General features: G+C 41.7%; 1 protein-coding gene across 6 annotated transcripts in view; it reads left to right on the top strand.

The window, feature by feature from the left end:
• Ahi1 (Abelson helper integration site 1) overlaps positions 1-26,797 on the top strand; it is a 116,076-nt gene that overhangs the window by 69,884 nt on the left and 19,395 nt on the right. For 4 of the 6 annotated variants that reach the window (XR_007975198.1, XM_052169202.1, XM_052169201.1 and 1 more), the window contains 3 exons: positions 7,495-7,541; positions 18,442-18,604; positions 21,778-21,875. Coding sequence is in view for 5 of the 6 variants with exons in the window: in XM_052169202.1 (XP_052025162.1) it covers positions 7,495-7,541; positions 18,442-18,604; positions 21,778-21,875 (308 nt within the window). In the remaining variant the exon portion in view is untranslated. Of the gene's footprint in view, positions 1-7,494; positions 7,542-18,074; positions 18,137-18,441; positions 18,605-21,777; positions 21,876-26,797 lie in introns of those variants that run through there. The other 2 variants (XM_052169207.1, XM_052169204.1) reach the window with 2 other exon arrangements.

Genomic DNA, 26,797 nt, shown 5'->3' with positions numbered 1-26,797 from the left:
CCGGGGTCGTCAGGCAGCAGGCCAGCCTCTCCATCCTTCAGATACAGTTTTACTAATTATGAAGGGAAAAGCTGATGATTATAAGATCTTCATCTCTCTGACTGGGTAAAAATTACCACTCCTCAGTAGGAATTACTTTTTTCATTTTATTTTGTATGTTTCGGGTATGAATGTCTTGCCTGCATATGTATATGTCTGTGCACCGTGTGTGTGCATTGCCCATGGAGTCCAGGAGAGGGCATCAAAGTCCATGGAACTCCAGTTACACACAGTTGAGTGTCCTGTGGGTTCTGGAAATTAAACCTGTTTTCTGGATGATCAGTCAGGGATCATAACCACTGAACCATATCACAAGCCCCAAATATTACTTCTTAGCAAATCAATCAGAATGTAAATATGAATATATACTATAACAATTACTCATCCATGCATATTCAACATGTTTGTCATTATAGGCCTGTGGTTGATAAATCCAATGTTGAGACTAAAACTAAAATAAGTTTAAGGTATCAACTCTTCTTTCTGGAAACTTCACCATACATTTGATAAAACTAATGACTTTACTGTGTAAATGTACTTTATACAGTACCATTATCATATATGAAAAGTCATAAAGATAATAGAAAACCATCTAAAGAATATTCACATTTAAATATCCCTAATTATGCCTTAAATAAGCTTTATATTTCCAGCACCCGTCCAAAATTCTTATTTTTATTGGTGGTTACATTATTCATACCAATTGAATTAGTGTCAGTTTCAGTTAACCTAGAAAGAAAAAGTGCCTGGGCTAATTGTTTTATAAAATGTCAGTGTTTTAAATTTATCTGTTTCATTGTGGTTTCATTCAGGCAAAACTTGTGGCCATAGTATGAGTGATAATCACTTGTACACATCTTATCAAGTGTCATGTGTTGTCAGGATGTCCCACTACTGCTGCTGGTAAGTTTAGTCTTTGGTGAGGGAGGTGGACATCAGATCTCTCTGTTATGAGAATACAGTGCTCCTGCTTCAGCTGCTGCCTTCTCTGGTCGTGTGAATGTTCTTTTCCCAGTAGGCTTGCTGAGGAGGGTCAGCGTCCGTGGGTAACTTTCCTCAGTTTTCCTGGTGAAAGGAATGTAAAATGTAGCCATTCCCTCCCACTTTAGGGCTGAGCACAGTTAGAGTCCATGACCACCGTGGTGGGAACATGGCAGCAGGCAGGCATGGCACTGGGGCAGCGGTTGAGAGCACATGTCTCGAGACACAACTGCAAGGCAGAGAGACAAACCCTGAGAATTTTGACATGGACTTATAGAACCTCAAAGCCTGTCCCCCATCCCCTGTGACACACCTCCTCCAATAAGGCCACACCTCCTAAGACTTCCTGAACAGTTCATCAACTGGAAACCAGGTATTCAAGCAAATGAGACTGTGGGACCATTCTCATTTGTCACCACAGCCACCCACTGCAAATATAAGCTGCTCTGCGATGGTTCAGAGATGCTTGGTCTATGGGTGGAATGAGAAGTCATTAGGAGCCGGTGTAAGACTCTGTCCTTTTAGCACTGTAATAGTAGTAGCTTCTCCCCTAGGGCCTATGATCTGTCTAGGTTCTTAGTCTGACAGTGGTGCCAGGAATGGGTATATTCCTGTGAAGAGAAACTTAATTCCCAGGACGTTTGTGCCACTGTTGTGGTGGACATGTCTTGCCAGAGTCAGTGTAGCCCGGTCTTCACAGCTGGACGTGACTGGTGATTCCAGGTGTCTCTGGCAGCTCCTTATCACCTTCCAGCACTGTGAAAACCTGTTGGTAAGAAGGGAGCTTCCGTGTCAGTACCAGCTTTAGTTCACGTCTGTGACACAAATATGTGGTGTCTTGAGCAATCGAGTCTCACCAGAGACTCTAGAGGGTAACCAGGAACAATGGCAATGGTCCGTCATGTTAGGGGTCTAGAGGACCTTGCTGGGCAGCAGCTTCAGAAGAAATGACTGGTTCCAGCTCTGGGCTTCCTGTGTGTTACACTGGGATAGCTGGTAGGGTCATGCTGAACTCATTGTCTCTCCTCTCTCCTCCCCACCCCCATCACCACCACCACCACCACCACCCCACGCACGTGTGCACACACACATGTGCTCCTGTAAGCTTGTACAGTCGAGGATTTGCATATGTATTTTTTGAAGTCTTTGGTGTTACAAGCCCTTTTCCACCCTCCGTCCTCCCTACACCACATTCCCAAACTCCAGTATAACTCTTCCTGTCCCTTACCGTCCTCTGCCCTTTATAACAGTGGACTCGCTCTCCTTTTCCTCGAAGGCCCCTCCCTCAGGGCCCCTTAGGAATTTTCTGGTCTCAATGGATATTCTGAATTACACACACATTTGAAGTTTCGAAGCTAATATCCACAGATAAGAGAAAATGTGATGCTTGTCTTTCTGGGGCACAGCTCTCGGGACAGTTGTCTCAAGCTTCTCCCGTTTACCTGAAATGTGCACAATTTTTATCCATTGACTTAAAATGTTCCCATTTTGTTCCTCTTAATAGCTGAGTGGGGTTCTGTTGTGTAAATATACCATGTTCAGGCTGTTTCAGTTCCCTGGCTCTTGTGGGTAAAGCAGCAGGAGGCATGGGTGAGAAGGTGTGTCTCAGAGGAGATGGAGTGTGTAGGTGTGTTCCCAGGAAAGATTAACTGCATCCTAGGTAGACGTACGAGAGACCTTCACATGATTTACACTCTCAGCAGCAGTGAGTGTTCTCTTCCCACACCCAAGCCTCCTCCTCCTCCTCTTCCTCCTCTTCCTCCTTCTCCTCCTTCTCCTCTTCCTCCTCCTCCTCTTCCTCCTTCTCCTCTTCCTCCTCCTCCTCTTCCTCCTCCTCCTTCTCCTCTTCCTCCTTCCCACCTCTTCTTCATCATCCCCCCTCCTCCTTTGCCATTCTGACTTTGGTGAGATAAAAATCTGAAAAAAGTTTTCATTTGTAATTCCCTGATGTCTAAGGACGATGAACACTTTTCAGTGTTTCTCGGTGGTTTGTATCTCATTTTTTGAAAACACTGTTTAGATCTGTGTTGCATTTTTTAATGGGGTGTTCTTCTCTGCCCCCCCCCCCCCCGCCCCCAAGTTCATTTTATATTTTACTAACCCTCTGTGTTGCTGGTAAAGATTTTCAGTGGATCTGTAGTCTGAGTCTGTAATTGAATAATGGTATCCTTGGCCACATAGACATTTTGATTTCAGCGGCCCTGCTTGTTAGTTGTTGGTTGTAGCTCCTGGACCGACAGGGTCCTGTTTAGAAGACTCTGCTCCCATGAGTTCAAGCACAGTCCAGTTCCTCCTCTCTGAGAACCAGGGTGGTGGCCTTTGTAGGTGCCAATGGAAGAGTTTTAGTTTATGTGGAGAATTCGATTGGAATATTGATGAGGATTACACTGAATCTGTAGAATGCTTCTGGAAGGATGCCCATTTTCACAGTACTAATCCTATCCTATCAGTCCATGAGCATGGACTGATCTTCTGATATTATCTTCAATTGCTTTCTTCTGTGTCTTAAAATTTTCACTATATAAATCTGTCACTTCTTTGGTTAGATTTTGTCTGCATTTTTGTTGTTGATGATGATGATGGTGGCGGTGATGATGATGGTGGTGGCTGCTGTTCCTGTTGTTGAAGCATTGTGAATAGTGTTGCCCCTTGATTTCTTTCCTGCTGTTTGTCCTTTGCATATATGAAAACTATTGACTTTTGTGTGCTAATTTTGCTTTCTCTTGCATTGCTGGATGTGTTTATCAGTTGTAGACATTTGCAGGCTCCATCTTTAGGATAGTTTACATATAGAATGAGATCATCCATAATAAAGATACTTCAACCTTTCCTTCCACTTGTCTGGCTACTCCAGCTATGACTCGGGTCCGTGTCAGACAGGAGTGGCTAGAGAGCTGTGCCTGCTGGTGTGTCCTACCACTTGGCCTCTGAGCGTTCCCTTGCTTGTGATCCTCAAGGCTCACTCTCTCCTGCCCCACAGATCTTTCCGTTTTTAAAAAATAGTTTTGATGCTACAAATGGATAATGGAATTCAGAAACTACATTGTAGCACTCAGCACACTGGCTGCTGTTGGTGAGAAAGTACTTTTAGGCCCTTTCACTGCAGAAACATAGCGAGGCAGGAAGGATTCTAAAAATGACTTTATAGTGAAACTGCCACTTCAAGTTTAAATTACATTCATATTTGTCTGCTTTGGCTTTTTATAACATGAACTTGTGATTTATCAAAAACAAAGGTTACAAATATTTTCTCTACTTTTCCATTTAACTTTGAAATTGAAAAAAAGCCTTGTTTAGAAGAGGTTCCCCCATAAATAAATAAAATATTTTTTAAGAGATAGGCCTAATGCAAAGGACAAAAAGAAAAAAAGGAGAAGAGATTTCCCTATACCTGGGTATACCCACATCACAGTTACCTGTGCTCATCTAAATTGGATGCCCTCATTTTTAGTAATTATCTGATGTATTAGAATATATTATATTTGCATAGATTGTGAAGATTAGAATATATTGTATTGGTATAGAGTATGACTTATAGAATATTTTATATAGGTATAGATTGTAAAGACTAGAATATATCATATTAGTACAGAGTGTGACATATAGAATACAAGGCGACTCTTAAAAAGGAAAAGGTTTCATTGGATCTGGCCTAGCGTGCAGAGGTTCAGATCATTATCATCACAGGGAAGCGTGGCGGCCGCAGGTAGACGTGGTGCTGGAGTGGCAGCTGAGAGGCCCACATCTGGATTGGCACACAACACAAAGAACAAATAACACTGGGCCTGGCTTGAGCTGAGACCTCAAAGCCCACTCCTAATGACACACATCCTCCAACAAGGCCACACCTCCCTGTGAACCTGTGGGGCCATTTTCATTCAAACCATCACAGCAAGTTCCAAACCATAAGTCATTTATTCTCAACCTACTGTGCCTGCTCTGTAGTCTGGTGGAAATCTGTTGGCGGTATTTCTTCCTCTCCGGAAAGGTCAATAATGCTCTTAGGCCTTCAAACGATTACTTGAGGCCCACTTACACAGTGGGAGTAGCTTACCTTACTCTGGTTCCTCTAACTTAAATATTGCTACTATCCAATAAAATACCTTCAAAGAAACGTCAAGAATAATGTTTGACTAAGTATCTGGATACCATGGCTTAGCCAAATTGACGGGTAAGGTCATATGTAGCACAGTAAACCATGTGTGTGTGGTCAGTTGTTGTATGCTGATAAATATAAAGCCGGTTGAAATGTAGACCTTTAAAGCTAGATCTACTCAGAAGAGGAAGCTGATTCAGATTTCCTCTATGACCATTTCTTTGTGTATGTTTTTAACTTCAGTCTTCAACAAATTTGTACTACTGTTTTTTCAAACTGTTATTTCTATACTCAATTGAAATGTAAAGCTAAGCTTATTTATGTAATCTATTTCTAAAATTTGTTTTTTGGGGGTCTGAGAAGTGGGGTTAGAGAACTCGTGGCGCAAGCCACCAAGAACTCTGGTGCAGATTTCCAGCACCCAAGCTTATGCCAGAGGAGTACGTCACCCTGCTAGTGACCTCAGAACCCAAGCAGTAGAGGCAGGTCATAGAGCAAGCTGCGTTAGTCATTGGTAGTCTGTAAACTCCAGCTTAAAGTGAACGACCCTGCTCTATATAAGGTAGCAAGCAATGGAGGAAACTGACAAATGCCAACATCTGGCCTTACACATGCGTGGGTGCACACACACATACACGCATGTGCGCGCACACACACACAGACGCATGTGCACACTTGCCAGAAAATGTAGTTTTTAACATTTTCTACTCTTGAAATTGAAAACTGAAATCTAGAAGGTTTATTTTTTTATTATTACTGTAATTGGTTTTCAAACTCTAATGATATAAATTGGGGGAAAGTTTTGTTTTTATCATTTTAAATTACATTTTATTTCTGACTAAACAATACCACTTTCATTTGAAAGCAGATGGGCCATGCACTCTCCTCATGGGTCGCAGCTACAGAAGTTAGAAGAGGTGACAGTGATAGACATTGCAGAAATTGACAAGAACCAAAATTGTTTAAATATTTTGCAGGTTTTTTATGTCTTTTTTCACTCAGAAGTAAGATTAATCTGTGAATGAATATCTTTTTCTCAAAATTAAAGACTTTATATGTAAGGGAAAAAAACCTGCTTCATTTGCTCCATATTTTTTTTCACTACAGAACATTTCTATTTTATTATACTAGTTTATCTTTTATCTGACTCCTAACTAGCTATTCAAAAAGTATTAGCCTTGGTTGTACCAAAGCTATATAGTGCTTCTTATGATATTGCAAACAATAGGTACCAAAATGTTGCTTTCGTATTGTTTGAAGGCTTGTTTCATACCTGGGGTTCACTGAATGGTTGGGGCTGCGTCCGTTTTGTAGTTCGACCTGTGGAGGGCTAATGCAGCCATACTCAGCATCCTGGGACTGGATCAGTGGTGTGTGTCACCATACCAAGCTCTTAAGGAAAAAAAAAGTTTAAAGGAAGTGAAGCTGTATTCTTGACTATAAGATGCATTATTTTAAAGATATTATTTGAAAGTGATATAAAGCTGTAGGTTTTCTTCATTTCATCCATTTTCTTTAAGGAGAGTCAAATAAAGACTTACATAGTCTATGTACATAGCCTTTTGCTTAAAGTGGGAGTTTTGCTAATTGCTACTAGTAGACTTTATAGCTCTTATCTCCAAAGCCTGTGTGCCAGCCATTAGCGATATCCGAACCAACCCATTCTAGTTAACTGTTGCAGTAGTCCAGCCCACGTTAGTCTGCAATGTACGGACATTAGAGAGAGAATGAGACCAGCACCTGTGTTCACGTTAAGTCTGAGCCTGACTTTGAGCTAGTGTCTTACCAGATGCAGATAGCATGTACTTTACAGAGTGTTCGTCACAACGAAATGCAATAAAGAACACTAGGAACAAATATGTAAATCCACATGCGGTAAAAGGATGTGTCTCAGGATTAGTCCCCATTGTTACCATGGTAAAGAGGAGACTCAGAACCTACTTTCTGTCATTGGATGGTGACTGAATAAGCAATAGAACATATCACAGTAGGATATGTTGGAGAGGTCAAAGGGATTTGTTTATTCTTTTGAGAGAATAAGGGAGCATGGTTCTTTCACAGCTTAAATCCAGTGACCTCTAGTCAGAAATAAACCTTTGTGGGAAGAATGGTCGAACTTTTGTGCTGAGAGGAGACTCAAAATACATCTTAAACCATTGCTAGATGCCACTCGATGGGAGAACTGGCCTAGCGAACCCTAAACTGGGTATCTTAGCTGAACTCACCAGCTCTTCCTGGTCAAAGAATTGGTGACAGTTTGGTAGACCCCTGCCATTAAAGAGCGCTTCTTTCTTATAAACTCTACGAGGCATATCATGTTGATGTAATGTTTTAAAAAATGGCCATAATAACCAAATGTGGTTCTTTCCCTCCCACAGCAGCATATTTAATGGAAAGAGGGCGTCGTGTTGATCCACCACCAATGGTAAGATGCATTCTCTCTCTCTCTCTCTCTCTCTCTCTCTCTCTCTCTCTCTCTCTCTCTCTCTTTCTCAGTTGTTAAAACTACTAAGAACATAGAGCATAGTACTGGCTGACAACATAAAGCGCCATGTTGAAAACTCTTAACTTCTCTATTCCAAAGTTATAGCCCTACAAGAAAATCAACTTCATGTCTTCCATTTAAAAACAAACAAAACTAATTTTTGCCAAAACATAGGAAAATAAGCGACAATCTCTTACAGCCACTTATTCATTTTTTAACCTAAAATAATTTATACTTTTAATAAAGTAAGTATATAATATTTGTACTTAAAATGAATTATTTTCTGGAATGGTGTTGTTTAGAATGGATACCCTTAATTCGTCACTTCTCTTAAAGGTTATTGTGCTTTATTATTATGGAAGTGAAGTGAAATTTTACCTTTTATCCCTTTTCTATTAGTACTAGACAACAAAAGGCATTTAATTATAGTATTTACTACAGTAACATACATAAAATGGCATTCCTTTTAGTTTTATAATGTGCTGATATGAAATATACCTAACTAACTAGTTTCCAGTTGAGATTTTCATAAGATGTAATCTGTACTACCTCTGTTTTCCCTTGAACGTAATTTTCTTGGCCCTTACATAATTTCCAAGCTCCTCACATAACTCACCATTTCTATTGTGAGAAATGAGTCTAAATGAAATAAAGACAATATTGAACTGTATTTTAATATTTTCTTAATAGTTGCTTCCTAGAAAATTGACTTCAGTTTTTTACTTGAGTAATGTATTTTATGAGTTAAGATATGGTGTATATGAGATGGCAGTCACCAATATAATCATTAAAGGTATTCAACTGTAGGACTGTTCCAGCCTCCTTTAGTATGTATGCTGAAACTAGCCACAGTGTTGTGTACATTTTATTCATTGGTAAAATTAGAAGCTTAATTTGGGAAATTTGTTATTTTAATGTATCTGAATAAAGTACTCAGTCCTTAGATGATGTGCATACTGTTATTTTAACCTTAAAGCATTCCTCCAGCACCAGTGTTCTCATTTCTGCTTCAGTCCATGCTATTAACTGGTTGACTCTCAGAGCCTAATCCACGGGAGCTCAGGAGCAGTTGTGGTATTCATGGGACAGTAACCTGACCATGACCCCAGAACACTCTGATGTTCTCATGCTGTTGTCTTAGGCGTCTTCTCTCCTGGATGGTCGTGAAACGGAAGCTCCTGAGTAGTTGCGCCATGTTTACCCTGTGTAGTCAATACACTTTCACATGCCCGCTCTGTACGGAGACTTCCCAAACCCGCAGCTTGCCTTTCGAAGGTTTTCTAAGATAGGACCAGCTCCTGTGATGCTCCTCTGCTACAGACTAAGGGATGTTTCGCCCACTCCTGCAGTCCTTCAGCCTGCAGATGGTGTTGGTACTTCCCCACAGGATCACAGATCTGTTCATTACCTGATACCCAGGGGTCCTGGGGACAGATTAACTCTGATTTTCACAGAAACATAGTTCTGCATAACCTTTGTCCTTGAGCGCTTAACGTTGTTTAAGAGACCAGCATATTATACAAAATATGAAGTAATCAATTAGTCCTTTAATCTTCAGTCATCTTTAATCAAGATGAAATATTTGTAAATCCAAATCTTGTATTCCTCTGGCCTGAAGCAAGCCAGTGCATTAGGCCACTCTTTTGTGCCTAAGTCAAAATAAATAAAAAGAGATCACCCAAGATTTGAGAGCGGCGGGTGCTAGGCCGGCCCTAAGTGACTTCTTGACCTTGGCTGAAAGCATCAGAGCCATGATGCCTACCTGTCACTCCTTCTTCTCACTGGTCGTGCTCCAGCCAGTGCCCTGCAGAGCGCTGGATGCCCCTGTGAGGCGCTGAGTGTTCTCAGGCTCTGACCCTGAAAGGATGTGTTTCCTCAGCTGGAATTCTACATAGAGCTTTCGGTTAAATGTGTGTTACGGGGAGACTTTGCTTCTTGTTTGCTTTTATTGTTGAGTCACATAAGTAACTACAGAGTAGTCTGAAGAGCAGACCACTTGCCCCTTTCTCTGCATTACCAGCCCCTTCCCAGCTTGCTTACTTGTCTGTCTTTATTAGTTACATGTCCCTTCTTTGTGTGGGGTGGGGGTTGTCTGTCTCCGGCACACATAGCACCCCGTTTCTGCACTGCCTTTAATACAAATTGAAGGCTATGGCTGAAGGAATGGCGTGATGCCTTCCATCGAAGTGACTCAGACCTCCCTTTTTATTTTGTGTGCTGACCTGGTGTTTTTTCTTGTTCTAGAACTCAGGGTTGACTCTGTGGCCGCACAGGCTAGGCAAGTGCTCAGCCACTGTTCGTGCTGAGTTCTTAGTTTTGTACACACCTAAGAGTGCATTTCCAGGTTAGTTTGTCAAGAGATGAAGAAACAGAACGGAGATGAATGACTTAGGTGTGCATATCTAAACTGTCCCTCAGTTGACTTTGCCTAGTCAGTTTTGTTTGGGAGTATAACAACCTTTTCACTTTTAAAGATGTGATAGAAAGTGATCACTTCTGCCTCCTAGCAGCTAGCCTAACATTTGTTTGTATAACTAACCTGTTAGGCCTGCTTGTCCATCATAAATTTTATTTCATTTGTACCTAGTATCCTAGGTCTGATGTGATGATTAACACTGTAACTTTCTTCTTGTTGACTGCTCTCATGAACAGTATTCACTTAAACACTGTCCTGAAAAGCAACAAGGAGCAAGTTGGTTACATTAGTAGATCATATGAAAAGAATTCTTGCCCCTTAAAGATTAGTCTCCCGCCTACTGAGAGCCGGTGGCAAGTTAAGGATAAATCATCAGCCTCAGGTCTTTCAGAGGCCTTTGTCTGAACTCCAAGTGGCAGATGTAAAAGTTAGTTAATAGTTAAGTCAGCAGAGGCGTGAGTCCTTTATTTGCTTTAAAAGAAGGGCTTATTTGCAAATCAAAAAGAAACACCTACTAGTGTAAGTAAATGTTCCTCAGGAACACAGTGAACTATACCTGCTTTTTAATATGTTATCATATGCATAGCATTGTATATTTTGTGGCCGAGTATTACCTTTACAGAAGACATTAAAACATAGTGAGCTATGCCAGATGTTCATGCTTCTTGACGACTGAAGGTTTATTTTTAATCTCCTCAATAAAATGATAATGCAAAATGCAAATATTAGTTGACCTATTCTGATTAATGACTTAAAGTTTTGCAAAGTTCTGCTTTTCAAATCTGTAACAATTACTAAGATGCATTGCTCTTAATGTGTTCAGTCATCCTATTACTGAGAACACGTTTTCTTCTAACATCCGGATTTGGAGTAGTATATAAAATTACAGCTTATATTTTCTAAGAAGTTTGTGTTCACGCATCTGTCACAGCATGTTCCGACAGAGCAGTCTGTCTCCTTGGTCTTCTGCTCTTGAGAAATACTTTCCATTTGTGTCACATTTGTTCACAGTGGCCCTTTCATCAGCAGGATTTAAAATATCCCAACTTGACTTGACATTTACATCTTAACTCAGTTGTTGTTCTTACACTCCTTTAGTTTAGCGTTGAATTTTTATTGGCTTAACCAATAGATTTTTGTGATAAACCATAATATTTTTTACTTATTTTGTTATTTTTGAAATATTTAAGATGACAGTGGTGTTGCTTGGCCACAAACACTAAATTTTTTTGTAAATCTACTGATTGCATCACACAAAGTAAATTTTATTGTGTCTCTGGGATTTTTATGATCTCTCTTATTCTGCAACATTTTAAGTCACTATTGCTATATTGATATCATTCTTTAGCCCTTTATGTAGACAAAATTCCTACATATTGTATTATTGCACTTTGTGCAATAGTCCTTATTTGTATACTTATGCAAAATACAACTGTTTCACATGCAATGTATTATTTCTAGATAAAAGTACGATTTAAGTGAAATGTATTGATTCAAAAGGCACACGTTATCTTCTCCAATGAATAGCATTTTCCAGGAATTCATAGTATGTAAACTGAGGCGAACATGCCCTGAAAAACTCATAAACTGGGACCTGTGGCTGATCCCTTCCTTAGGTAATTGCAGGGTGGAGGGGGGGCGTGGAAACCATAAGCTTTTATAACTTGTTATAAAACTCCTGTTTTCATCTATCAATGAAGTCGCAATTCAAAGCAGCTCTGCTAAAGTTTCTGTTGAAAATCAAATACACATGAAAATAGGATCTCTTTTAAAACCATGGATGGCTGTACATCGTGACCATTTTCATTAAGTACCTTCACTCTCTCCTCTGAACATTGTGAATTATAAAACCTGTGTGAATTTTCCCATTGTCACTTCATTGACATTTACGGTTTTCGAAGATTTCTCTCTTTATTGTGCTTTACTGTTTTTAGTCTATCACACTCATTCTAAAATTTTCCTGGCTCTGGAGCACTGTAAAGTTAACAGTGGCATGAACTGAATTCTAAAGTATCAGCATGGCAAGCACTGTTCAAATACCAAAAACCAAACAAACAAACACACGTCGTAAGCTAGGAGCATGCCATTGACTGTTTCTTACACCCATAAGAGAGGTGACCCGTGTACGGCGGTGTCAATACTAGACTCCAGCTGGGCTCAGAGCAATGCCTGGAGAGCCCCATGGCACCAGGGCAGTGTGCACACAGGCAGAGCACAGAACAGGCCTGAATGCTGTGAGAACTCCCAGGACTGAGTCACTTGCAAACTCTGGTTAAAGTAAGTATGTGCTAAACTAGATCTTGCAAGGGGGAGAGAGAGAGAATTTAATAAGTAAGAGATGTTCTAGAGCAGGGTAGCAGTGCGAGCAGAGATTACAGGAGGAAGCATGTGTGCTTCACACACATGGTCTGGTGGGGATGGGGAAAGTGCTGTGGAAATGAGTCTAAAGGTCATTGGGTCTAGGCTAACCAATCACATAAAGCACTGCACTGAGGGTAAGTGTTTGAGAGCACACCATTCTGAGAGGGTCACACTTGCACAGCTTTGAAATCAAAGCAGCCGGCTGGGAGTAGGAAGGGTGTGAGTGTGAGACAACTCCAGCTCACAGCCTCACAGCCGCGGTATAAGTCCAAAGGAGAGAGACAGGATGGCAGAGTTGTTGTTTGCCCCTGCTGAATGTCATTCGCCTGCTTTTTTTACCTACTTAGCTTTACATTTTAATTGTTCTGTCCTTGATATTGGCTCTAAGTCTGCTTTGTGCATCTCTGTGGAGTTGGCACGTTTCACAGTGTCGCTTTATGAATTCTGTTCAAAACATTAGGAAGACATGAAACAGGCGGTGGCTACTGCTTTGGTTTTGGGCAACTTAGCGTATTTCAGTCTTTTGTTTGAGGTTATTATTGAATGGCATTTGCAGTTTTATTTTATGTTTAACAAAATTGTAATTGCTTATCTTTTGAAACAGTATTTAGTGGTTAGTTAAAATTTATCTTTTATAAAATGCAAAATTAAATTTGATCTTTTAAAAAGAAGTATCAAAATATTCTACAACAGAAACCAAACAAGAGTAGACCATGTTGTTAAAGTGAAGAGAACGCTCTTTAGAAAGGAAACAGATTGCCTGGAAGTTGTGGTGCACACCTTTAACCCCAGCACTTCAGAAGCAGAGGCAAGAGGATCTCTGTGAGTTGGAGTCCAGGGCTCCACAGAGAAACCCTGTCTTGAAGAAAGGACATGAAAGGAAAACAATTAACATGAAATATTTATTTTAGGATAAATGTAATCAAAGGGTATCAAATAGAGACAGACAGAGGACCCAGCTTTAGTGATAGAACCTAGTATTCGTGATTTGTTCCCCAGCCTGGGGAAGTAAATAAATAAGGCCTATCACGTTAGTACTGTAGTGTCTGCCAGGGCTGATGCTCAGACAGTAGGTTCGCTTTTTTCTTTTTCCTTTTGGCAAATGCGAGCTGACCAGGTTCCGATGTTTTGGGTGCTGTTTACCCTGCCACCCTTGTCAGCAGCAGAGATGGCCGCATGGCCGTAAGGACATGGCACACTTTGGTAGATTTTACACACGCTACACACAGTAGATTCGCTAGATGCTTCGAGATCATGACAAGCTCCTTTAAAAATAGAATAGCTAATTCTGTGATTGTATTGGACACTGGACATCAGAAAGCTTTCTGGTCACCATGTCTCCGACTGCTGACACTTCAGTTATAGGAGGCAGGCTTCCCTAGGAATTTAGAGCATGTTTTTACCAAACATGTAAATAAAGCATGATTATTTAAAATATGTAGTTGGAGTTAACAGATCCATATATAAGTTCATCTTTATGACTTTGGGTGGGTGGTTCTACAGAAATATTTTACTTGAAATAATATTCCTCTATGATTTGGAGAGTTTTTGAAAAGTTGAATAACAATGCTTATCTCCAACATACTGGGCACTTCCTGTGTACCAAACACTGTATACGGTGTTTCTTTTAAGGTATTTCATTTTTCTATCATAATTTTATAAAATAAGGGTATTCTCATTAACATCATTATTTGCCAAAGGAGATATTGAAGCAGTGTTTTAAGATCACCTAGAAACACTTTAACATGGCAATGCATTATAGCCGCCATTATAAAGCCAGTAACATTGACTCTAAAAAGCAGAATCCATCTTCATCAATAAATAACTAAATTCCTATGGCACTCCATAGCACAAGGCAGATTTTATGAAAATCATGAGTTACTCAGATAACAACAGCAGTTAATCCTGCAGAACATTTGAAAATCTTTTTAAAATCTGTCACATAGTGTCTGTCATCTTTTCTGGCCTGCATAACATCACTGTAACACTTCTGAGGTAGGCGGGGAGCTGTGGTAGCAAGCAAGGCCACTGAGCACCATGAACACTGAACAGAAATCGCCACACTGGAGAAGGGTTGTGAGGATTTGGAACGTAGCCCAGTTCAAGCACCTTCTTGGGAAGCTCCCTTAAGAGCCATTTTCTGAAATATTTCTCGTAAAGCCTTCTGTCAACCCACCAAGAAGTTTCAAGCAGATGATGATTTGAGATTAGTGGATATAATCTAGGTGATTTCCTAGGAAAAGTGGCCTTGAGTTTTGCAGTAGCTGAGGGGTGAGAGACACCAAGTCAGAGTAACCTGGATGTGAGAAGGGGATCTTGGGGTTTGGTGGGAAGAACGGGGCCCAGAAGCTGTGGTTTTTCTAGTGCATAGGCACAGTCACCTGTGACCTTGAGAAAGGAAATTGCAGACACCTGCTGCCCCGTAGCTCTGCTCCCCACATGCCACAGACAGCTGTTTGAAGATGCGTGGGGGAATGAGAAGGTAGTTATGAGTATCTCCAGTGAGGGAGAGGGGATTGGCCGCCTGCACTCTTCCTTGGTATTCTGATCTTAACTATTGTTTGCCTTCTACTCAAGAAAAAAAATCTTCATAATTGATATTTAGGGTGTTCTCATTTGAGAACCTGCAGAACAAAACTAAAGTAAGTCTTGCTCAATACTCCTGTTTCTCGGGCCTTCCCATTCGCTCCTTTTTCCATCCCAGACTAAGAGCCAGTTCGTCCCTGCAGATAAACTCTTGGAGATCGTTAGGCGTGTGTAGTTTCCTGGTGTCCCACACATGTTGCTTTCTCTGCCCGCTGTATTGTACCATCTAACCTCTCGTATTTACTTCCTGGACAGAAGCAAGGCTACTGTTACTTTGCTTATCATAAGCAACTTTATCTCATAGCAATTATTTGAGCTATAACTATAATTTTTGATAATAGCTTCATTTTGATATGCTTTCCATTGCATAAAATTTAGTCTCTTATACATTTGTGTGTATGTGTGTGTGTGTGTGTGTGTGTGTGTGTGTGTGTGTGTCTGAGCTGAGCCACTCACATCAATGCAGCTGGGAAGCAAAGAGATGAGAAAAGAGACTAGTATCCCAGAATTCATTTCGAGGGAAACCGCTATTGCATTTCCCTTGTTAGACGCTCCATGGCCCGGTAGTATCACAGACTGGGGCAGCCTTTGCATTCATGCCCAGTTACTTTCCACAGACTGCATCTGATGATTTTAACTTTTCACATTAGGTTTCAAAACATTGATTTGGATGGACAGAGAAGTCCATAGGATAGCTTTAGTCATTGAGTAAAAAGAAACTTTCACAAATGAAGCGCTTTATTTTTGAACTGCAAAGTAAAATTCATTAGCCTCCATTTCCACTTGCTTGTTAGAGAATTCCCAAAATGGTAAACTCCTAAGGGGGCTCTCATTGTTATGTTTTATTAAGGGCTTTTCTGCTGTAAAAATTACACCCGTCAAACAGAAGATTTTACAACTTGTAGGTGACCACAAATAAGGCCAAATCATTACCTTGTATATTAATGGCTCTAAGTTACTCTTAAGTCTATGAATGTTCTTTATTTGGAATAATTACTTGAAACATGTAGTAAAATTCTAAAGTTCAATCAACTTGGCTCTGAGAAGAGACAAAATTCTGTTTCAAATATTCACAGTCCTCACTCAGGGTGGTACAGAATGGTACCCATATAGATATTCTGTTTTCTAGCATAATATTCAATTAATTGTATGCAATATTCAATACATTATTGTGAATAGACTAATGTTAAATAAATTTTTCCAAGTGTAGGCTTAATAAGAATTCTTAAGGTATATTTGTAGTATGTCAGGATAAGCCATGCTACTAGATACATCGGCTATATTAAATGCACTTTCCAGTTAATGATAGTTCAATATACAGGTCAAAGACCATCTGTATATAAACAAGCAAAACTACAAACAACAATAGCAACAACAACAAAAACCAATCAAACAAACAACAGTAGGCAAAATCCCAATAAGAGGTTTGTCCCCAGTGAACAGCATCTGACCCATTCTCTTGTTCCAGCAGGCTTCCGTATACACAGTCTGTTTGGAAGGTTCTGTCTTCTGTAACACTCCACTTGGCAAATAACCACAATGCGTGCATGTAGGATGTAGGACACTGTGTGTGTGTGTGTGTGTCCTGCTTGTATGCAGGACACTACATTTATGTCCCCCACGTGCATGTAGGACACTGTGTGTGTTTGTGTGTGTGTGTGTGTGTGTGTGTGTGTCCCACGTGCATGTAGGACACTGTGTGTGTGTGTGTGTGTGTGTGTGTGTGTGTGTGTCCCATGTGTATGTAGGGTAGAATTGTTTTCTGCAATGTGATTTGGTTCTTCAGCTGAAAGAGTAGTTATGAAATCTTTCTATAACAAATGTTAAAGATATGCTGCTGTGTTCAGGTTGGTAATGTAAGGTCTGGGAAATGAAAGGCTTTGTAAAATCCACCTTGTTTATATACAGAAACAGTGGGCTTGAGGCTGCCCGCTCTACCATTAGAGGTAGAGTGGGCAGTCTCAATCCAGGCCCATCTTATGAGCCCTGTCTCTCAAGAGACTCTTTCATCAATGGATGCTTATGACAATTTAGTGAAAGCTAAATATCCACTATTAATATATCTATTAGTATTAGTTATTGATATATTAATGTCAGTTATTGATATAGTAATAATGTATTAATGATATGTGTTAATGTAGCATACATATTATCAGTTTGTGAATTCTAATTGTGAGTGGTTCACATGATGACATAAACCTGATGTGAGACTTTGTAAATGACACATGTACCTAAGACTTAGTCCCAGCTGTCCTTCTGTAGTCCTGTGACACATGTCATCAGACCCCAGCTTCAGCTTTCCTTGCTTTTGGCTGGCGCTCACGATGCTGGACTTCACCGTAGTGATCTACTTGGGGGTCCTCCTTCCTGAACTTAAACACTCGATAGAGAATCGGGCCGAGACTCACAGCCATAGGCTTTGTCTAGCTAACTTTTTAATTATTCTCTATTCTACAGAGCCTACATGAGGTACCTCTTCTAGAAATGATTTTGTTAACCACCACTGGTGGAACACCGTGCGCATTAGGATTTAACTAGTTATTCAGTGAACAAATCCATCAACCTAGTTACAAAGGGCTGCTGTGCGATGTTTTCATGATACAGTTATGTAACGTATATACTTTGAAGCCTTGTTTAGGAAAAATGGTCAAGTAAGCTCATGTTGTGCACATCCATGCCGTGCACATACATCCATGTCACTATGCCCCGCTTTATACAGTGCCCCAGATCTGGGTGGCCTGAGCTCCCTCGAGATGCCATGGAGGCCATCTTACACCTCTGCCAGGCAGCAGCACTGTCTTTGACTTGTGTTTATTTTTTCCTTTAAAGAAAAACAAATCAAATATAAGGAGTAGTGTGATAAAACAAAGGAGAGGGTGGTTGTAGGACTTTTCCTCTTAATTCCCGGCTAGCAAAGGTCAGCCTTTAAAGGTAAGCCAGGAGATTTAGGTTGTTGGTATAAAAATATCAAAAGCTGTTTTTCAAGAAAAGTTTCTCTCAAAAAAGAGACTTGAGCAGTAAACTCAGCGATGATGACAGAATTATATGATCGAGTCGTCTCATTGAGCTTTTCCTTTGTAACATTGATAACCTGCATTTTTTTCTTTCAGATGCATCTGCTTAGCACAGAGACCTGGACCTAAAGGAGTATTATAAAGTGCTTAAGGGAATGGTGTGTTATGGGTTTTGTTTTGTTTGTTAGTTTGCTTCACACTTTCAAAGTCTACCATCTGGTATTTTGAAGCTAATCTTGGTGTGTGAGTGTTCTTCGCCATTTCTCAATGCCGCAGTCTTTTATCTCGCTTCTCCTGCTGTGTTCCCACTACCCCTGGTCCTATTAGCAACCCCTGAGACAGCCTCAGACTTGCCAAAGTCCTGCTTTGGTTTCAGCTGCTCTTCTGCAAGAGGAAGTGAGTGCTGGGGCTTTTTCTGTGGCACGGTTGTGATAAAGCTGTGGTGGTCTTATCTCCCTCGTAGGTAGTGGCTCTTTATGACTACACGGCCATCCGAGCAGATGAACTAAGCATCCACCGTGGAGACATCATCCGAGTGTTTTTCAAAGATAATGAGGACTGGTGGTACGGCAGCTTAGGAAAGGGGCAGGAAGGGTTCTTTCCAGCTAATCACGTGGCCAGCGAAAGTAAGTGCACGCTGTCTTCCTGGTACACTGAGATGATATAACTCGGCCCAAGATTTGATCGCTCACTACCCTTTAATATTTAATATGTATTTAATATTTAATATGTATTGTCTATGTGATCATTGCTTACGTTTAGCCTGGAACAGTTTTCCTCCTCCTCATGGGAAAAACTGGAAAGGTGATGCACTGGTCAGCTCTGAGATTGGAATGTCTGCTGACTGCCCCTGGCCTGGCTGGGGAGCCTGCAGCAGCTGCGGCTTCCTCCAGGCCCTGTACCCTCCCACCTCCTGCACGCATGCACGCACGCACGCACGCACACACGCACGTACTGCAGTCCATCAGCTCTGCTCCTGCCACAGAGACTGCTGGTTGCCTGGCATCATAAGAACCCCAGCTCCCCCAGCTCCCACTCTCCCTGTGCACACCTCAGCTCTGGCCGTTCCGCTGCACAGGGGTCATAGGGGCTGCTTCCTAATAAGTTCATTAAATGAAAAGAAGAGAGCACAGCACAGACAGGTTCTAATGAGGCAGACCTTCCATTTGAGAGCTGAAACTAGAGCTACCCAGAGAGCCTGAGGGTGAGGTGAACTGTCCTGGAGGAGGGCACACAGTGCTGCTCTTCAGAACTTGTCCCAATTGGCCTCTGGTGGCCTGGTGGCCTGCTGGGAAAGCCCAGCTGTCTAGCTAGGGAACCTCCAGCCCGCGCCCAGCTTATACTGACCTGTGGGACTGCTTCGCCTTTGCAGTAAGGACATTGAGCTGATCAGCCAAGCTTCTTACACAGACATTGACGTGGGTCTGATTTAAAATGAACCACTGTTTCATTCAGTAGGAACACTGTTTTGAATATTTAATGCCTTTTGTTTCCGAAAACAATTATTTATTCCAAATAATTGATTGTCATGCAATCTTTGAAGCCCTGTTTAAAACATTATGACTGAACAAATGTACTATTCCTGACTTTTGTTCCAGAATTTAAGAGTAAGAGTATTTTTTTAAGAAATTAGAAGGAGGAGGAAGAATGCCCTCCTTGATGGCCATGCTAGGCTGCACCGAGATGCAGGACTCCCTTCACTGTCATCGCCATGCTAGGCTGCACCGAGATGCAGGACTCCCTTCACTGTCCCCTTACTCCCCCTGGTCCCCCAAAGCTCTGCTCTGGTGTCTGTCCTGCTGGAGCTCCCCTCAGGTGTCTGTGGCCTCAGCAAAACTCTGCCCCTTAAAAGTTCCAAGGAGTGCAAAAAGTACCCACTTCGCTCTCCTATAACACAATTTTTAGTTTTCTAATTGTCCTTGGTTGGTGAATTCTCTAAGAAACTAGTAGCTTGTAAACTCTCCTCAAGGTGCATTTTTTTGGCTAAAGAAAATGCATACTGGAGAAGGCTTTAGGCAGTGTGAAAGGAAGTTGTTTTAGGAAAGGTAACTCCCAGGTAGACCTAAGACTGCTTTAAAGTCCTCTCAGGCTCCCTTGTAACTTCCTGACTGGCATCAACATCGAAAAGCCCCTCAGCTGCTCCCTGAGCCAGCTCTGGTTCAGGCCACAGCTGGGCCTCCATACAGTGGCTCCTGCTGGAGGGTTTCTGGGAGGGACTAGAGTTCCAGCCTGCTCCCAGGGATACAGTGAAAGCATGACAGAGCTGCTTTTACTTGACAGTATAGAAAGATCACGTCCTGCAGAAATGGCCCGTAGACTTGCCTCCTTTAGAGGCTACAACACTTGATATACAGTGAGTTAAAATCTAAGAAAACTTACTTTCCTCATCTAGTAGCCCTCCTGCAGGGGTCAATGGAATTTACAGAATTCCTTCCTTAAGTCAGGACCATCTGAGTCGCCATTTCTTACTGTGTCCTAGAGGAGTCAGCGCTGTCTGGACTCAGCCCGTGTTGTGAGAGCCTTGTGTGGGTGAGGACAAACAGAGGGCCTCAAGTGCAGCGGGTTCTTGTCTCTCCCTTTATTCTGCTGGTTCCCTGAATTTAACAAAAGTTCACCTGCATTTTAGCATTAAAATGACTCTGAGCAACATATTCCATTCTAAAAATAGTGTGAGGAATTGTCCTTGCTCTTCATCTAAAGCCACGTATGTGAAGCAAATGTAAGGGAGTTTATATGTGAACAGAGTCTGTTCCCAGTGTTCAGCTGGACCAGCAAAATAAACAAAGACAGTAGTCTCTTGCTATAGTCTGATTCTGCGCTATGAGCCTCTAGAAAGAAAGTGCTGTCCGTTTCTTTAGTCACAGTGGACACCCTTTATGATAGACAGAAACCTAAGAGTAACACCAGCCCATATCCATATGCACGGATGTCTCAGAACCTTGTACAATTTCAATTAAATACATCATTGGAATTTCTCAATTCCAAATTATTCTTAATTAAAATAGATTTTCATTTTAGACCTTGAAGATTCCCATGTGGCCTTTTATATACATGTACTTCGTGTAGATTCAAATGTAGATTATCATCATAGATTAAAGGGGTTTTAGATATAATCCTAACTCCATGTTCTTTTATTCTGTTCCCCAGTTACCCTCCCAGGCACAGTCCCACATGTTGCTTAGGGCCTGAGGCCCCTTCCTCCATCAGGACTTCAGTCCCCAGATCACCTTCCTTGTTATTAGCTGCCTTTCATAGGCCAAAGCTTCTCAACCTGTTGCTCTCATCCCCTAAGATCTTCAGAAGACACAGACACTTGGTTACAATTCATAACAGCAGCAAAATCACCCTTATGAAGTAGTAACATAATACCATCAGAGTTGTGGGTCACCACATTGTGAGCAACTGTATTAAAGGTCACAGCACAGGAGGGTTGAGAACGTCTGCGCTGGGCAGACAAGAGTCCCTTGAGAAGAGTGATGGTGATGCTACCTAGCATTGCCTCGCCCACATTAGGTTCCTGTGACTGTGTACTGAGAGCCCCCAAGGTAAGCATCTATGTGGCCGCGCAGTAAGGGAGTGATGCCTTCTGTGTGTCTAAAATCTTCACAGCTGATGCTTTCCAGTCATAACCAGTGGGTCAGACTACAACCCGCCTTCGCAATGAGTGCCATATTCCCTGCTGTTACATCAAAGAATGTCAGTGGCTCTACACATCTGTGTCTGCCCTCTGTTGTAGCTTGTTCTTGGATGGAAGAACTGCTCCTGGGTTTAAGTAACTGAATTCGTTCTTTAATTCCAGCACTGTATCGGGACAGACCCCCAAAGGTGAAGGATCGGTCCCCTCCTTTAACTCCCAAGGAGAAAACTAAACCAGGAAAGCCTCCAGCTTCTCAAAAGGTATGTACCGTCAAGAACGGGGGCTGTGTGTATGGCGCTTTGATTTTTCAGTCTGTATAATCTTTATTTTTCATGCTTATGATCTTCCATTGTTTACATTGTTACTTCTTTTGGTCTGGGCACCAATGAGAAACACATAAAGTGAACATTACAGCCATTTCCAGATAAGGAAACCAAGGAGGCTCAGAGAGGGTAAAATCCTAAACCCCCAACCCACAGCCTGTGATGGCACAGCCCAGAAGTGGAGCTGTGACTGTAGCAGCTGCTATCTGCTTTATGGCTGCATCTAGAAGGTACCCGTTGATGCCAGAGGTCCCAGGAGTCCACAGGACACAGATGCTCTGTCTCTGCAAGGCCGTTCCATTCACCCGACAGTAACTGAAGACATTATTAGTCAGAGAAACGCCATCACCTTTTAAAGCCTGTGTCATTAGAAATAGTGATCAGGATCTTTCTTCTGAGAGTGGGAATTCATATGGGTATTGCCTTTTATTCTGTCCTGGCGAGGTCAGGAATAGTTGCGGGGGGCGGGGGGGAGGCGGGGGGAGCGCTTAAGGCCATGCATTCAAATCTAGGATTTAAAAAACCGTGCTACATGAAGTTAGGATAAAACATTCCCAAAGACAGGAGGGAGCTTGGATAAGGTGTGGTATATTATGATTGTGTCTGGGGAATAGAGGCTAAAGGGGAAAAGTTAGAGAAGAAACGCAGACACGGGGCTACAAGCAGCCTAGTGCCCTTTGCTAACATGCTGAGATTTTATCCTCCAGACAAGAAATTCTTGGAGGAGGTGATCTGGAAAGTGATATGAAAGGGTTTCCATGTTAGAAAGATAATCATAGGGCTAGCATGGGGTAAAGTCGAGGCAACTACAGAGGGATGCACAGAAATGAAATACATAAGACTGAACTAGAAGGTTGGGAGGCAAGCCAGACCTTTAGTTCAGTTCCCTGACTCAGTGAATTAGTGGCGTTAGAACCGAGGATAATGCTGAGGTCGCTGGGTTACTATGTAAGTAAGCAGGCGACAAGAACTACCAAATAGATGAGGTAGGAAGAGTGGGGAACAGAGGTGAGGCAGGGTGGGCAGTAAGGGCTGATTAGCTCAGTTTGGCTATTTCAGTTTGCTACTGACACTAATACTAAGGGAGTCAAAGACTGGAACCCCAGACAAAGGACATGCCCACAGCTCAGGTGAAGGCATGTCCAGCTGTTTGACATTGTGACACTACCTTGCTGTCTACAGAATTCCTGCTGAAACCCATGCAGTCAGGTTACAAAAAGAAAACACAAACAAACCTCTAATGTTTTATTTAAATAAGTTTACAGTCCTGTATTAGACTACCCTCATAGCTGCCCTTGGATACTGAGCTACAGGGTGAGGGTGGTACACATCCGCTAGGCGGGCAGTTGGAGTATTTGGTGCTACTGAGCATTTGGTAGTCGGGAGGACTCTGATAGATTTGCACTGGGATCAAAGTAACAAGCAAGTGTAAGCCACTCTCAGAGTGCCACTTCAGAGAAGGGAGTTTCAGGAGGGAACAGTTGCTGGAGGAAAACCAGGTATCGGGTTATTTTTCAACTACTGAAGAGACACAGACTGATAAGCTGTGGAGGCAAATTCAGGACACGATAGATTATGAAAGATGCAGAAGGGGCGTTTGATTATAGCTGAATCCTGGCCTAGGCCGGGACTTCTCAGTGATAGTGATTTCACCTCCCGTTTGGCAATGTCTGCAGATTGTGTTATATCAGCCCTAAGGACAGGGCAGGATGCTCCTGGCTTCTCACAGCTCTAGCCTTCTGCGACACAAGAGAGAACTGACTAACAGAATAAGCCACGGTCACACTGAGAGCAGCGTCCCTTTCAAATGGAGGGGGCGGGGCGGGGGGGGCGCAGAAACATTGATAAAGCCAGTCTAGAAATAAAGAGTGAGAGAGTTCCTGCAGGATTTACCAGATGCAAGAAAAGAGAGAAGAGGAGAAGCTGGCAGACTTAGAAAGCCAGGTTCGCCGCAAGGCCACAGGAAGAAACCCATTTTGCTATTCGACATTAGACTTATGAAATCAAGTAAATGCTTGTCTTAGTTCAGGGCTATTATAACAAATAACATCTACCTCCCAGTAGATGTTCATCATACTAGCTCTAAGACAACCAGCTTAGCCGAGAGTGTGTTCACACCAGGCTCACCACGCTAGCATCCAAACCCTAATTCTGATAGAGCCCAAGGAAACATACAGTATGCAAATTAAAACTTTTAAAAATATAATCAGGCTGAGGATGTAGCTTTTAGTTGGAGAACACTTGTCCAGCATACAGAGCCTTGGATTGGATCCCTGCAGAAGCAAGGATGACCAGCAACACTGACACATGGGGCAAGTACTGCATGGGGTACGGATCTGCTTGGGACAGGAAATGGAGCACCCTATAGAGATGGTGGGGTGCAGATCAGACTGTAAAGTTAAGGCGGTCTGTCAGATATGAATCTGTGTGTAGACTAAAGCCCTACAAGGGATCAGGGATGTAATTCAGTGGTAGAGTATTTTTCTAGCTATATAAGACACTAGTTCATTTTCCAGCTTTTTGAAAAATTAGGTATGTGTATGTGTGTATATGTATGCATATACATATATATATACATATATACACACATATATACTCATATACACACATAAATCATATATTACATATGTATATGTGATATATGTGTTATATGTATGTATGTATATATATGTATATACATATATACATATATATATATATATATATCCCCTCTGAGGAATTTGTCGCATGAGTATTAGACACTATGATGATTCCTGGGGAGAGAGTGTGTATGAAATGAACTGTGCTGATATAAAAAGGGAGTTCCTGATAAACATGATGTCGCCCCAGGCACTGAAATGCCTTGAATGCTCTGATTCTGGAGGCTGATCAACCTTGAGAAATGCACAACAGAGCTTCCAGCACACCTGGTTAGCTGTATATCTTAATTAGTTCTTTATCAAAAAGCATAAGGCTTGGTCCATGAAGATTCGGTGTTATAAACACACCATAAAATGCATCCAAGACTTAATTTCCTATGCAAGCCTTTCCTCCTCATCAGATATAAGATAAGCCTTTGACAGAACAGGAGCGGTGACTGGTTTGTGGGAGGTCTGTGCTCCTGGCACTGTGGCTCCTGGCACTGTGGCACGGGAGCAGGAGTGGGGCTGTGACTCTTGCCTGGCTGCTGCAGCATGCTCATGAAGGAAGCAGACCCATACGGAACTGTGGTTTTGTTTGTTTTTATGGCTCTGTTTAATGTTCATTTCGCTGTGCTTCCTCACATGGAGTGTGCAAGAACTGCATTCTGCAAATTTTAATTTGGGTTTTGTTTCTGGTTTTGAGACGGTGGACTTGCTGTATTGCCCAGACTGGCCATGAACTGCTGGGTTGAAGGATTCTCCCTGCTCAGCCTCCTGTGGCTGGGACTGCAGCCATATACCAGCACACTCTGCTTTATTCTCTGCTTTTAAGGAAAGGGGCAAAGAAACCTGAAAGGCTTTCCTGTGTTAAGTTCACTTCTGTTGAAACTATACAATAAAAAGCACCAGTGTGCCTTCCTACGGCTTGGCAGCTGCTCCTCCTCCCAGCCCTTCCCGGGGCGTGTGGAGATGGAGATGGCGGTGGCCGTGGCCGCTGGCCAGAGCCCCAGCCGCACTTGTTGCCCACATGGCGATGGGCGCGCTCCCAGGCTCACCTAGGACTCAGCACCAGGATGTGCTGCCAATTCGCATCTGGCCCAAAAGAGAGGGGGCCGTCTGGGAGTAAAGAAACTCAGAAGCTTTGGAAAAATGATTCTGACACCTTGCTCTTATTTTTCATTTGTTTTTAGACATTTTTAATTAGTTACACTATAAAAGTAATATGTCCCTATTCTTATAAAAATAATATAGGATTAAAAATAAGTCTTGTACACTTGTAATCCTGTTAATCCTAAATTTTTCACGGTCTCCTAAAGTGCTCTCTGCCCGTGAGCATGCACGACTTCATTCGTGTTGATTTAACTTAATGAAACTGCATTAAACTTAACGTTCTTTTTTCTCCAACTAGTAAGTATTGGACATATTTTCTATTAATATGGAAAATTCTATTTTTAAACCTTTAGAATTACTAAAACACTCAGAATATTCTTAATTCATACAGTGCTGTGTTGTGCTGTTGTTGATTTCTGGTAAATGCTTAGCTTTCATTTCTCTTTAGAAATTTAAAAAACAGTACTCAGAATTGGAAAGGACCATTTATCTTCTCTGAGTGGTTCAGCATTGACAGTACAGATTTCTTTTTGTATAGCTGCCAAAGTTAGTGAAACTATACACAGAAATACCAGGCTACCTCTGAAAATACAGCACAATCACAATCACTATACACAGAAATACCTGGCTGGCTACCTCTGAAAATACACTGTCACACTTTGGGCATGACTTGTAAAAACTCACTAGACAAATAATAATCATTAGTTTTGCTGCTCCAAAATAATTCTAAAAATATACATTGTAGCTTATCTTCCTGTAGCTTATTTTCAGTGTTTTCCTGGCTTGTAGAGTCAGAAAGAGCAATCTGGCTTAATTAAAAATGTCCAGGTTCTAAACCAGAGTGCACAGTCTAGATAGATAGATAGATAGATAGATAGATAGATAGATAGATAGATAGATAGATAGATAGACAGACAGACAGACAGACAGATAGATAGATAGATAGATAGATAGATAGATAGATAGATAGATAGATAGAGATATAGAGATATAGAGATATAGAGATATTCAGTGACATCTAGGGTTTTTTTTTTTTTTTTTTTTTTTTTTTTTTTTGGTATAGTCCAAAGTAAGACCAGAGAATCGCAGTGCAACAGATAATTCCATGGTAGTTACTCTACACACACA

This window comes from Apodemus sylvaticus, chromosome 23, assembly GCF_947179515.1.
Source record: "Apodemus sylvaticus chromosome 23, mApoSyl1.1, whole genome shotgun sequence".
Lineage (NCBI taxonomy): Eukaryota > Metazoa > Chordata > Mammalia > Rodentia > Muridae > Apodemus > Apodemus sylvaticus.
Note: the sequence above shows the minus strand (reverse complement) of the source record. Positions and strands in the feature narration are given on the sequence as shown.